Here is a 13,246-nt window from a genome sequence, read left to right as displayed (position 1 = left end):
AAAGTGTTTTGATGTCGTTAAGGGAACTGCAGGCGTAATTTCAGATTTACTTTCATTCCTACAGTGGAGGGTTTGATTCACAAAAGTAATGTAAACCTTTCACCGGCCATGGATGACGAACTTATTCTATTTAATCTAAAAACTGGGTCTGCAAATCGTTTAAAAAGTTAAATATAAATATTAATTTTGTTGTAACAATTTTTGATTATGTTTTATGCAAAAGATGATTTTAAAGATTTTAAAACTTTTTTTAAAATAAGAAAAAGAGTTTTATGCAAAGTTAAATTCTCCATAGACCTTGGGCCGTCTTGCCCTTTAGTTATAAATAACAATCAAAAAATTATTGTATACAGAGAAATGGAATTTTATATTTTACCGCCTTTTGACCAACCCATAAATCCCCTAACAGCGTCATGCATTGGAATAATTAAGTGGAAAAACATCCCGCCCTGTAAAATTGTTGTAATTAAATTCGCGCAGTTGTGTATTAAAATTCAATCAAACAGCATATTTGGGAAATACAAAATTCGACTTACCTAAAGGTTACCTAGAACAGTTTTCCTGCGCTCTGAATGTGTTTTAGGCAAAATTGGTCTGGGAACCCTTGGTAACGTAAAATTCCTTTAACTTCCCTGTGAGGCAGTTTATTTAGATTATTTTTATTTTGGGAAAATAGATTTAATACGAAATTGTTTGAATGTTTATAATTCTCTTTTACATATTTTAATGAAATGTTTATTTGCTTTAGGTCCTGTATCTGTAAACATTCCATTTGATTACGACCAGGAACATTTAAATACAAAAATATACATAGATAGACATGGTTATATAATAACAATAATAATTGCAATAATAATGATAATATTGATAATTATGAGAAAAACAACTAATTCTAGTAAAATAAAAATGAATAAATATAAAACTTTTAAAGTAATTTATGAAGGTTATAAATACACATTTATTTAATTCTGTAATTTGCAATAAATTCTTGTAAAATTTCAGAAATTTTCTATAGATGATAAATTAGTATTGAAGATATAATGACATTTTTGTAATTATTTGGCTCACAGAACTATATTCAGCAGAAGAAAACAGACTCTGTTGTCAGGTATATCTTTTGTAATTATTTGGCTCACAGAACTATATTCAGCAGAAGAAAACAGACTCTGTTGTCAGGTATATCTTTTGTAATTATTTGGCTCACAGAACTATATTCAGCAGAAGAAAACAGACTCTGTTGTCAGGTATATCTTTTGTAATTATTTGACTCACAGAACTATATTCAGCAGAAGAAAACAGACTCTCTTGTCAGGTATATCTTTTGGACCCAAATTCTTGTGGGACCTCATGTGACCCCAGGAAAGGTTTATGGATGATCAAAATAAAAAAATTAGCCTTCAACAAAATTTGATTTTCTATAAAATTTAAAAAGTCCCCGAACATTTTTGATTTTGCTTTACAATATACAAAAAGAAAATGTTCAGAATTGAAGTAGAAGATGCCCTGAAAGCTTAGTATTTTTAATATTATTCAAAACATTTATGGATTTCAAGGATATTCTAAAAATCTCCGAATGCATAAACAATAAGATTGTTTAAGGTTTAAGAATGTCCAAGAATTTCTGAAAATGCTCAGGGTGTCCAGAATATATTTGTTTCTCTCTAGAAATCTGTCTCTAGAAAAGTTATAAATTCCTTTTCTGTATTGTCTCTGCATGAATTCCTAAGTAATTTTTCCTCTGAGTTGTAAAGTATCATTAATTTTGAACGTTTGATTTCGATATCTGATGGGGGCACTTTTAAATTTTATTAAGGTATCCTTGTATGAGGCCGGGGTATGATCACAACGGGATATAGAAGAGGAATTAAATCAATCTGTATGTCTGCAAAAGATGGAGATCAATTCTTGATCTCGAGATTCAAAACACAAAAGTTCAGAATCCATTTATCGGGCATAAATCTCCGCAAATGAAATGTCTCTTAAACATTGTCGACAGCCACTGTGTTTTCTATAAGAGTGAGTGTCTTAGAATACTTAATGCTAGTCTAAAAAGGTTGTTTTGTGTAGTCTGATCTCTGGAGTATAGAATTGTCAACATTGCAAAGTTAAGACTTGGACTCCACTTTCAATCTTCCCATTCACGCAAAATTGCCACTTTAAGTCTGACTATACGTCAAACTAGTTGCACCAGCTAGTCCTGTCTAACAGCTGTAGTTTGTGTACCGGGCGTGAAGTACAAACTAGAACCGTAATAGTCGGTTCAGCTCAGATTCCTTTATGTACATGAGTTGAGTTTAAACCAAATTGTTTTAGAACAAGTATATTTTTTATCCCCCTGCACTGTACCCACCTTTTCTTAAAAAAGAGGTAGTTTAATTTAGATTTTAGCAGGTAAACAAATTACTGTCATTACTTAGGCGTTACAGATTTTGTAAAAAAACGGGGTTTTTTGCTATTTTTTCTTAACACATTGCACATTTTCACACAAGGGTTCCCTTCAAAACTGACGTTTATTTTATGGTGCGTCATTTTTAATATTCATATTGCTTTTAAAAATAAACCATTTTTTGTGAAAATCAGAATTTGCAAAAAAAAAGTTTTACATTTTACATTAAGAGAAATCATCCTTATTACATATTAACACTGAAATATTGAGATCTAAATATATATGTATTGCGTGACGCGGCTGGATTTTTTAAAATCATACTTTAAAGGCCCTAAATATACCATTTAAAAAAGTAGTTTTGCCCGGAAGAGTCAAATGTGGTGGTACGGAAGGGGAAATAGTGGTGGCTCATGGCTGCCGGAAGAGAAAAAAGCTAATATGTGGCACGGAAGGGGAAATAGTGGTGGCTCATGGCCGCCTGCCTTCCCCCGCTCGTTATAGTTGACTATAGAGAGTCGTTGTTTTTAAACCAAAATTCAATTTCAATGAAAAAAAAACTTTGAGAAATTATATTTCTGGCGTTTTTAGATCAAAAGTGATTCTGTATTGACCCCTGCATGTCGGCTAGTGCAGTTGATGTACCGGGTGGGACAATACAAATTAGGACCGTGAAGGTCGATTCAGCTCAGATTCAAATGGACATGAGTTGAGTGTGGTCAGAAAATCGACGTTATCTTCCACACATTTGATCAGATTAAGCTTTTAAAGTACCGTTATAAATCGGTCATTAGTATCACTTATAATTACACTTACAGTCCCTGTAAGTGTCAGGTTTGGATCAAATCACTTTTCGAAACTTCTTTCTCTTGTAATAATAATAATATCCGTTAGAAACTACTTTATCCCCCTGCCCTCTCTCACTCTTTCTCTCATGAAACTTTAGACATTACAGTACAGGGTGTCCCAATAAACATGGGAATTTAGTGACGAATTTGATAATTCTTTGATTTAGTATATTGATACCTGAGAAAGCTGTAATCTGTAAGAGTTTCGTCTGCTATGTTTACATTTTGTTTGTTTATGTTTTGACTGCATACGGTTGTACTTAGTAAAACAAGAAAAGTGCAGTATATAAACAGAGTAAACTTGTCCATCTTCACTGTTCATTATAGACATTATAGACACATCTTTACAGTCTTTTACCCTTTTCATAAAATAAACTCTAGCAGACATAATAATATTATGGCTTTTGAAATCAGGTATCACAATGCTAATTCATAACAAAGACGATATCAAATTCGTCACTGAATTCCCATGTTTTTTGGGACATCCTGTATAATAATAACATTCAGTTCAGGAATTATCTGCAGCATTCGTTTGTCCCCCTACTTTTACATGTATCATCCTTGAAAGAAAGATTACAAAATTCTCCTAGTTCTGGTATTTCCAAAATGTGGTCTGCCTTTTATTGTGAAGGCAACATATCTAGAATTTTGTTTAGACTGTGGTATTAATGAAAGCAAAATAAAAAACAGACCACATGCTAGAGATGCCGGGACAATGGTTAGTTTGTGATTATTAATTCTAGAATTATTAGACTTATTAACTCTACAAAGTTAAAATTTCAAAAATTATTTCAAAGATCGAAGATGACCATACCCATATCTCAACTGTCATGTTACATGCACTGGGACGCCCTGTATTTGTTGTTATCTTCTTCATGTTTATTTGTTTAGTCGTATGAGCATGGTAAATATACTACGAAACAACAAAACTGATGTCCAGGACCAAACACGACCAATCAGGTAAAAAAAAACATTAGCCCAACTTCTTAAACATGCTACCTTAGGTACAACCGTATGACGCATCTATCTATCTACTGCGTAACCTATAGGTACTTACGGTAGCACGATTAAGAAATTGGGCGATTACTTTTCAAACATTTAAAAACTTGCAACATTTCTTGCTTTTATAGTTAATATTTAATATCATCTTTTATAGAAGTAAAGTACAAATAAGTGGCCATACAGCACAATTTGTGTTGCAGGTGGTGTTGTTAATCGTTAGGGTTAGTTTAACATTTAAAAAAATAAAACTTTTAAGATTTCAAAACTGTATTCTGTTAAGGTTTGACATATTTTTTTTTTTAAATCGTTAAAACGCATTCGTTTTTTTGGAACAGGGTTAAAATTTTGTATTCTGCAAGAGCTAAGAAAAACATTTGCTTTTCTAAAACTATGCCAAATTTTGATTCTAAAAAAAGATAAATTTGGCAAAAAAAAAGACACGCAAAAACGAACCAACTTAATGCACATCACTAGTTGCAGGTAAATGAATGAATATGCGTATGGTACAAACATGGTTTATGGACTACTGTGTGGCAATATAAGTACAAATTTATGGACCAGCTTTGTTTTGCAATATGGAGAAGAAAACGATTCACCGACAAAGGGTCAAACGTAAAATGTCATAGGTCAAACGACATAGGGTAAACACCTAGGGTCAAACGACAAACGGTCAAAAACGCGACAAAGGGGTAAAACGACAAAGGGTAAAAAAGACATTAGGTCAAAAAGTGCAACACGGGCAACATTTCATTTAGACTGTTTTTGCCAGTATTACCCGATGGCAAAAACGGTACGATTCTTCAATTGCCAGTTTTTCTATATATAGGTGGCAATACAGTGGCAATCTGGCATGCCAGTTTGATTGGGTATGCATGGATACAGAAATATAATTTTTTCTTACTTAGCTGAACTCCTGTTTGAGGGATTAAATGTCAACCTGTTGTTTGAAAAGCCAAGTAACATTATGTTTTTTATCGAAGGAATAAAAAGTTTGTAAATAGTTTGATAATTATAGAATAATAAAACTAGGAAATATACACCTTCAGTTCAACCAGGTTCTTTCATGAGGTAGCTCTAGCATATTCATTTCATAAATATACACCTTCAGTTCAACCAGGTTCTTTCATGAGGTAGCTCTAGCATATTCATTTCATAAATATACACCATCAGTTCAACCAGGTTCTGAGGTAGCTCTAGCATATTCATTTCATAAATAATTGCAAGTTTTTACAATGGAAAAATTAGTTAGAGGATACTTGCATGTTTAACGTGGACTGCTCATCACAATCTGACAAGAAGGATAGGATAAGTTAGAGGATACTTGCATGGTTAACGTGGACTCCTCATAATAATCTGACAAGGAGGATAGGATAAGGGATACATAGCTGACTGCTTGCATGCAGTGGTGATGAAACTGAAATCTTTGGTTCATTTCAAGTACTATTCCGACTTTTATGCAGGTAGTGGTAGTACCATTCAGTTTCTCTAGTTTATCAATGGTGTCTTTGTACAATGGCCATTATCCAACCTAATCACACTAGAAGGAGAAGGTTCATTGGATAAACTGTCTTTATTAAGTGGCCTGCAGTCTGTTTGTCCACTGTACAAAGCATAAGCTGCACAGAGGTTGTCTGCACGGTTTTACTTTAAGTGTCATGCGATAGAGAGGGTGCAGGGCCGCCATGAGCGTCGAAAAATTTTCTCCACGCCTCCGTATTCACAGATGAGTATTTAAAATATTTTAGAAGTAATAAATAACATTTTTTATAGACAATATTTAATCTTTTAATAGTTATGCAGTGTTTTCTTGAATAACCAAAAAACCCTGCATAACTATTAAAATATAAAATACTCATCTGCGAATCCAGAGGCTTGGAGACCATTTTGCGGGGCTCATGGCGTCCCAGCACCACCTCCCTAGTCATGTATTTCTAATGGTTTCTAGTGTGAGAGTCACAACTCGGCGGGTTTCTGACCAGTTGGACATAAAACCACTCCTATCTTCTATATAATAATAAATCATGATTTAATACCAAGGGCGGGTAAACGTTGGGAGTAATTATGATTAATAATATAAACCTGAGCAATGCCGGGGACTCTAGCTAGTAAACCCTATACTTGGACATTGTTGAAATTGGATCTATGTGGTTACTTGAACTGAACCTATAGATAGGCTGGATCTATGTGATATTATGAACTGAACCTATAAATAGGCTGGATCTATGTGATATTATGAACTGAACCTATAAATAGGCTGGATCTATGTGGTATCTTGAACTGAACCTGCAGATAGGCTGGATCTACGTGATATCTTGAACTGTACCTATAAATAGGCTGGATCTACGTGATATCTTGAACTGAACCTTTAGATAGGCTGGATCTACGTGATATCTTGAACTGAACCTATAAATAAGATAGATCTACGTGATATCTTGAACTGAACCTATAAATAGGCTAGATCTATGTGGTATCTTGAACTGAACCTATAAATAAGCTAGATCTATGTGGTATCTTGAACTGAACCTATAGATAGGCTGGATCTATGTGATATCTTGAACTGAACCTATAGATAGGGTGGATCTATGTGGTATCTTGAACTGTACCTATAAATAGGCTGGATCTACGTGATATCTTGAACTGTACCTATAAATAGGCTGGATCTACGTGATATCTTGAACTGAACCTATAAATAGGCTAGATCTATGTGGTATCTTGAACTGAACCTATAAATAGGCTAGATATATGTGGTATCTTGAACTGAACCTAAGTAGGCTAGATCTACGTGATATCTTGAACTGAACCTAAGTAGGCTAGATCTACGTGATGTATTGATCTGAACCTAAGTAGGCTAGATCTACGTGATATATTGATCTAAACCTATGCGTAGGCTAGATCTACGTGATATGTTTAACTGAAGCTAAGTAGGCTAGATCTACGTTATATCTTGAGCTGTAAATAGGTAGGCTAGATCTATGTGATATCTTGAACTGTACCTAGGTAGGCTAGATCTATGTGATATCTTGAACTGAACCTAAGTAGGCTAGATCTACGTGATATATTGATCTAAACCTATGCGTAGGCTAGATCTACGTGATATGTTTAACTGAACCTAAGTAGGCTAGATCTACGTGATATCTTGAACTGAACCTAAGTAGGCTAGATCTACGTGATATCTTGAACTGTAACTAGGTAGGCTAGATCTACGTGATATATTGATCTAAACCTAAGCGTAGGCTAGATCTACGTGATATGTTTAACTAAACCTAAGTAGGCTAGATCTACGTGATATCTTGAACTGAACCTAGGTAGGCTATATCTATGTGATATATTGATCTAAACCTAAGCGTAGGCTAGATCTATGTGAGTTCTTACATTTATTGTCTAGCTTGAATGTATCTGTTTTATGTTTAGGATTAATGTATATCTACTTAATCAATTAAAGGAGAAGTAGTTGAGGAGGAAAATGGATTGAACACTTTAATTGACATGAGCTGAAAACTTTAGAATGGTGGATATCGAGATTAATGCTTGATCCTCTCTTTTTCTTAATATTGAGACTAACCTAATCTTGTACTTGTATCCTAAAAACTGTATAAAATTCAACCAATCAGAGTAGCGTATATGAAGCCGATAAATTTGAAATTTTGCCCGACATTCAAGATTAATATACAGAAACGGGAGGAACTCTTTTATTTAAAAAACCGGTTTTTAATTTTTTCTCTACTATATCCAAGACGGAACGGTTTAAGAAGAATATCAAAAGTGTGTTTATTGGATACTCAATTTAAGTGATCGGGATTCAGGATATCTGATTCTAAAGTTGTCAGCTCTGATCGAATTGATAGTATATAAATATAGCTCAGTTTTAAAAGGATTGTTAAAAAATTGGAATCAGTATTAAGCATTCAAAGTTCGTACCTATATTTTAAACACTTAAAACTGACAAATTTTTCAGTTTTAATGTCATATATATAATTACTAAGAATTTCTTCGAGTTGTTTTTATCATCTACTAAAATTATGTTTCATTGATTATTTCTTTAACTTCTTACTTGATTGTTGAATTCGTTTCTGAAAAAGTGATACTACACTTTTTTGACATTTTTTATCTTCAAAGAGGACTTCAAAGGTTTGTTCTGAGATGCATTTTAAGCTTTAGTCTTCTCTTTAAAAAAGCTGTAAAATGTTAAAATTTGACGGTTTACAAATTAAAGAAAGAGGTATCAAATTCAAAACAATATATTGGTATGAAGCATTGATACGAAGCGTTTGCATATCAAATATAAAATCACTTTAATGTGTATATTTTTCTTTTTTAGTGTGATAGTGAATACAGTTGCTAATGATGGACCAGTATCCCCTGCAAGGTGTTTACTCTAGGGCCCCACAGCTCTAAATTATATATTTCAGGGCCCCAAAGCAAAAAGTATAAAAACTTGAACTGACACGTGCTTTAAATTCAAACATTCTTTGTTTCTTATAACTAAAGCGAGTTTATCCTTTCAGGAGTTTATCCTTTCAGACGTTTATCCTTTCAGGAGTTTATCCTTTCAGGAGTTTATCCTTTCAGAAGTTTATCCTTTCAAGAGTTTATTCTTTCAGGTGTTTGTCTTTCCGGAGTTTATCCTTTCAAGAGTTTATATTTTGGAGAGTAATTCAAGAGTTTTTTTTGTTAAGATGTTTAACCTTTTGGGAATTAATTCAAAAGTTCATTCTTTCAGGAGTACATCCTTTAATGAGTTTATTTTTTTAATGAGTTTATTTTTTAATGAGTTTATTCTTTCTGGATTTTATCATTTACGGATTTTATTCTTTCTAAAGTTTATCTTTTTAGGAGTTTATCAAAAGTTTATCAGTAGTTTATCCTTACAGAAGTCTATTCTTTCAGGAGTTTATCTTGTCAGAAGTTTATTCTTTATCCCTTGATGAGTTTATAGTATATCCTCTAATTAGGGTTGTACTCAGGAATTTGTCCAATGGGTAGGGATTGAATTTGTTTTCTCTCTAAGGGGGGTGCATCACCAAGAAACTTTAGATTTTTCTGATCCAGGGGGGGGGACTTAGCCCCCATAGCCCACATCTAAGAACGCCTGTGCCTTTAATGAGTTTTAAAAGAATTTATTGATTTTTCTGAACATTTCTAAATAAGTTTTACAAGTTTTAAACAACATATCAGATTCAAAAAATGATTTTAAAGTTTGTAAACTTTGTGAATTCTAGTAAAATATTTTAAAGAAAAATTAGAAAAAAACTTACCGGTATATACAGGGTGAGTAAAAAACTTACCGGTATATACAGGGTGAGTAAAAAACTTACCGGTATATACAGGGTGAGTAAAAAAAAGTGTGATTAGCGGCGCCTGGTACAAAAGTGTACCTTTTTTGTGCAACTCTCCTGTAGGGCATTTTTAAAATATTTTTTGAAAATTTGTAATTTTTTCTGGTACTTCAATGGCCCAAAAAAAATCCGCGAACTTTTTTTTTCTCTCAAAATCAAAAGTTTAGAACAGCAAAACTGTGTGAATAAATTTTTTCTATCGAAATCTAAAATTTTAAAAAGATTGAATCACAGAATCTCAGAAAATTCACAATTTTCAGTTCTGGTCTAAATTTTACAGAAAAATTATTTTTCTATGGTTCTTAAGGTTTCAACTGAACAGCTTATATTTAATACTTCAGAATATAATAAGAAGAAAGGAACTTGAGAATTTAAATAACTTTTCCGTAAAAATTAGACCATAACTGAAAATTGCGAATTTTTTTATTGCAATTTTATCAATTTTCTGTGATTCTGTGATTCAATCTTAATAATATTTTAGATTTAGAGAGAAATAATATGAATACACATTTTTGCTTTTCTGGACTTTTAATTGTGAGAGAAAAAAAGATTCGCGGATTTTCTTTTGGGCCATTGGAGTGCCAAAAAAAATTACAAATTTTCAAAAAATATTTTAAAAATGCCCTACAGGAGAGTTGCACAAAAAAGGTACACTTTTGTACCAGGCGCCGCTAATCACACTTTTTTTACTCACCCTGTATATACCGGTAAGTTTTTTACTCACCCTGTATATACCGGTAAGTTTTTTACTCACCCTTGAATATTGAAAAAACACCATACAGGAGAGTTGCACAAAAAAGGCACAATTTTGCAGCAGGCGCCGCAAATCACACTTTTTTTTACTCACCCTGTATATATATATAAAGGAGACTAGTTTAAAACCAAAATATACTTGAACATTCTATTTATTTTAAATAATAGTTTATTTAATTATATTACTTTAAAACAAAAAACAAAACCACTATAAAAATGCTTTTTTAGCAACAAAGGGGAAAATTCAACGAAAAACTTTTTGTTATCTCTTACATCTTGTTTTTTACGAATTCAAATACTTTTATTGATTTTAAATTAAATCAATTGACATTGCTCGATTCACAACGGTTCCCTTGAAACCCATATCGATAATCAATGTGGAAGATATTTTCGTTTTTCTAAATTTAAAACTGCTTAATTCGGATAAATTCTGTTTGTTTTTCTGTAGTAGAGAAGTTAATTTTGTAGAGAAACCACAATTAATAATAATCAGTTTTCCAAATTATAAACATTGATATGTATAATTCATACTTCACCAAAGAAAGCTTTTAGGGTACCGTTGTGAATCGAGCATTACCATCCTTGCATGGAGGCTCATTTAATATTTCGCATACTGTCCCTTTAATTATTAGAAACCTAAAGAGCGAGTAGGTATTAGAGAAGAAAAAGAAATAGTCTAAAAGTAAGTATTCCTAATTACTTTGTTTAATTTGCAGAAGTAATTTGATGCTAGATTAGTCTCCCGTATCTACAACCAAAGTGAATAAATATTCACTTTGATCTACAACTGTATAATTTAGTTCTCCTTTAAAGGAATGTACGCTAATCCTTTACTAATTGTACAGGCCATGTACTTCACTTCCAAAGGTCAATCTGTATATGACAGTACTCGGGGGTGATTTCTGGAAATATTTAATTATAAGAGAATTTGTTTTCCATTTAACTATTAAAATCCACTACACCTTTATAGTGTGCAGGATTCCATTTTCACAGGAAGACGTAATATGACAGTCTTTTACAGAGCAATATTTCATGATAAATAAACGGTTCTGATAAGACTGAGTAAAATTTAAGATTCAAAACCTCCCCATACACTTGTACTCCGAAAGCGTACTGCATATTTGATGTGTGTACTGTATGATTAGGCCATCATCTCTTAATATCCTTGATCAGTAAACTGTCCGAAGTATACACTTTGGCTAATCAAAGAGAATAGAATATATATTATAGTGGAATTCAGTCAATCCCTCGGTATGAATTTTTTCAGTCTCTTTCAGCCTGAAAGGGAGTTCAGTTCAAAGTGTACAAATCATGTAAATGTTCACAAATTATATGCAGTAGAGTATACATTAATACAGTATGTTCCCTAGACTATCCATGATTTTAATTTCGAATTCTTTAAAGCTGTTAAATAAACTTTATAAAATGAATCAGGTGAATAAAAACATCATTTGATTTATAGTTATAACGGGAAATCATCGTTTGTAAAGTAAAAGGCATAGAGTCTGTGTGAAATGATCATTGGTCAATTATGAAACCAGCCTATTTAGTTTTCTTTTAATATAAATTTTAGATTTATTTTCTAGAAAATGATGTTCCAGGGCCCAAAAGGTTATATAGCGCAAATATGTGAAATACACCTGCAGTATGGAAACAGTACAACAAAATGGCCGTTTTACACTTTTTTTCTAGTAAATTCCCCTCTTATATATATTCTATTCTCTATGTCAGTGAACAGTAAATTGGACATTATGCTGAATTTTTTTTTAATGTCAGAATCTAACAATTTTTAAGATAGAAAAATAACAATATCTTCCTCATTGTTACTCAGAAAAAGGGTAACGTGGGGACTGTTTTGAATTGAATATGTCACTCTATAAATGGAGGGTCACTTGAGACTGCTTTAAAAGTTCTTTAATTATATTTTTTCGATTTAATTATCTAATTCAATGAAAATTGAAGCTTTTAAAGCTCACCCCTGACCAAACGTTTCATCATTTTAAAATGTAATTTTTGAATGAGAAAGAGGTAGTTGACCCCGCTTCAAATTTATGAATTTCCACCTTAAATTTATAAATGTATTTTTCTGAGAAAAATACATTTTTAAAGGTATTTTTCTGAGAAAAAATATCCGGATTCTCGAATAAGGAACTTCATTTAAACTATTTTCAATGTGGTTTCTATAAATAAGAAAACAATTTATTGCAAATAATATAAATCTATCTTGTAGAATTCTATATAGAATTTTTGCAGCATAGAGCTTTCAAGGAAGGTATAAAATGCTTGCAAAAAAATGTCCATAAAATGATAAAATATACATTTTTGAAAAGCCCTGGACCAATGACCAGGCCATTTCAAATATGCCAAAAATTAGTAAAATTTTAAATCACCTGATGTTAAATTAAAAAGCTAAATGTTATACCTGCGGTAAGGGTCATTAATTTTACTTAGTTTGTTAGGGTGAGGCAAGTGCGTACTTAAACAATTACTTTTCCCAATTATTATTAATTTCTCTGTTTCGAATAACTTATACACCTTTTTACAAATAGTTTAGACTTTAGGCCGATTATATTTGAGATTTCTGGACCTTTTTTTCAGTTATTTGAAATACCCTATTTATTTATTTAGGAAACACCATGTAGATCTATTTATCTAAGATACACAATATAAATCTATTTATTTAGGAAACACCATGTAGATCTATTTATTTAGGATACACCGTGTAGATCTATTTATTTAGGATTCACAATGTAGAGCAATTTATTTTGGATACATCATATGCAATTCTATTTATTTAGGATACACCATGTAGATGTATTTATTTTGGATACACCCAAGAAATTTATTTGTTTTTAAAGGTTATTCCAGAGAATTAGAAAGAAAGCCTAGGAAATCCTAGAATAGCTCAATACCCCCCCACCCCC

The 13,246-nt window shown here is 32.2% G+C and overlaps 1 protein-coding gene across 1 annotated transcript in view; it reads left to right on the top strand.

Annotated features, from left to right (window-relative positions):
* The first annotated feature begins 1,191 nt into the window (after nt 1-1,191).
* LOC111704719 (putative thiamine transporter SLC35F3) overlaps nt 1,192-13,246 on the top strand; it is a 56,245-nt gene continuing 44,190 nt past the window's right edge. Inside the window, exons 1-3 of the mRNA XM_023477041.1 lie at nt 1,192-1,244; nt 4,123-4,191; nt 8,552-8,599. Coding sequence (XP_023332809.1) covers nt 4,127-4,191; nt 8,552-8,599 — 113 coding nt within the window. The 5' untranslated portion in view covers nt 1,192-1,244; nt 4,123-4,126. The remainder of the gene's footprint in view (nt 1,245-4,122; nt 4,192-8,551; nt 8,600-13,246) is intronic.

The sequence above is a fragment of the Eurytemora carolleeae genome, unplaced genomic scaffold (genome assembly GCF_000591075.1).
Source record: "Eurytemora carolleeae unplaced genomic scaffold, Eaff_2.0 scaffold460, whole genome shotgun sequence".
NCBI lineage: Eukaryota > Metazoa > Arthropoda > Copepoda > Calanoida > Temoridae > Eurytemora > Eurytemora carolleeae.
This window is presented reverse-complemented; position numbering and strand designations above follow the sequence as displayed.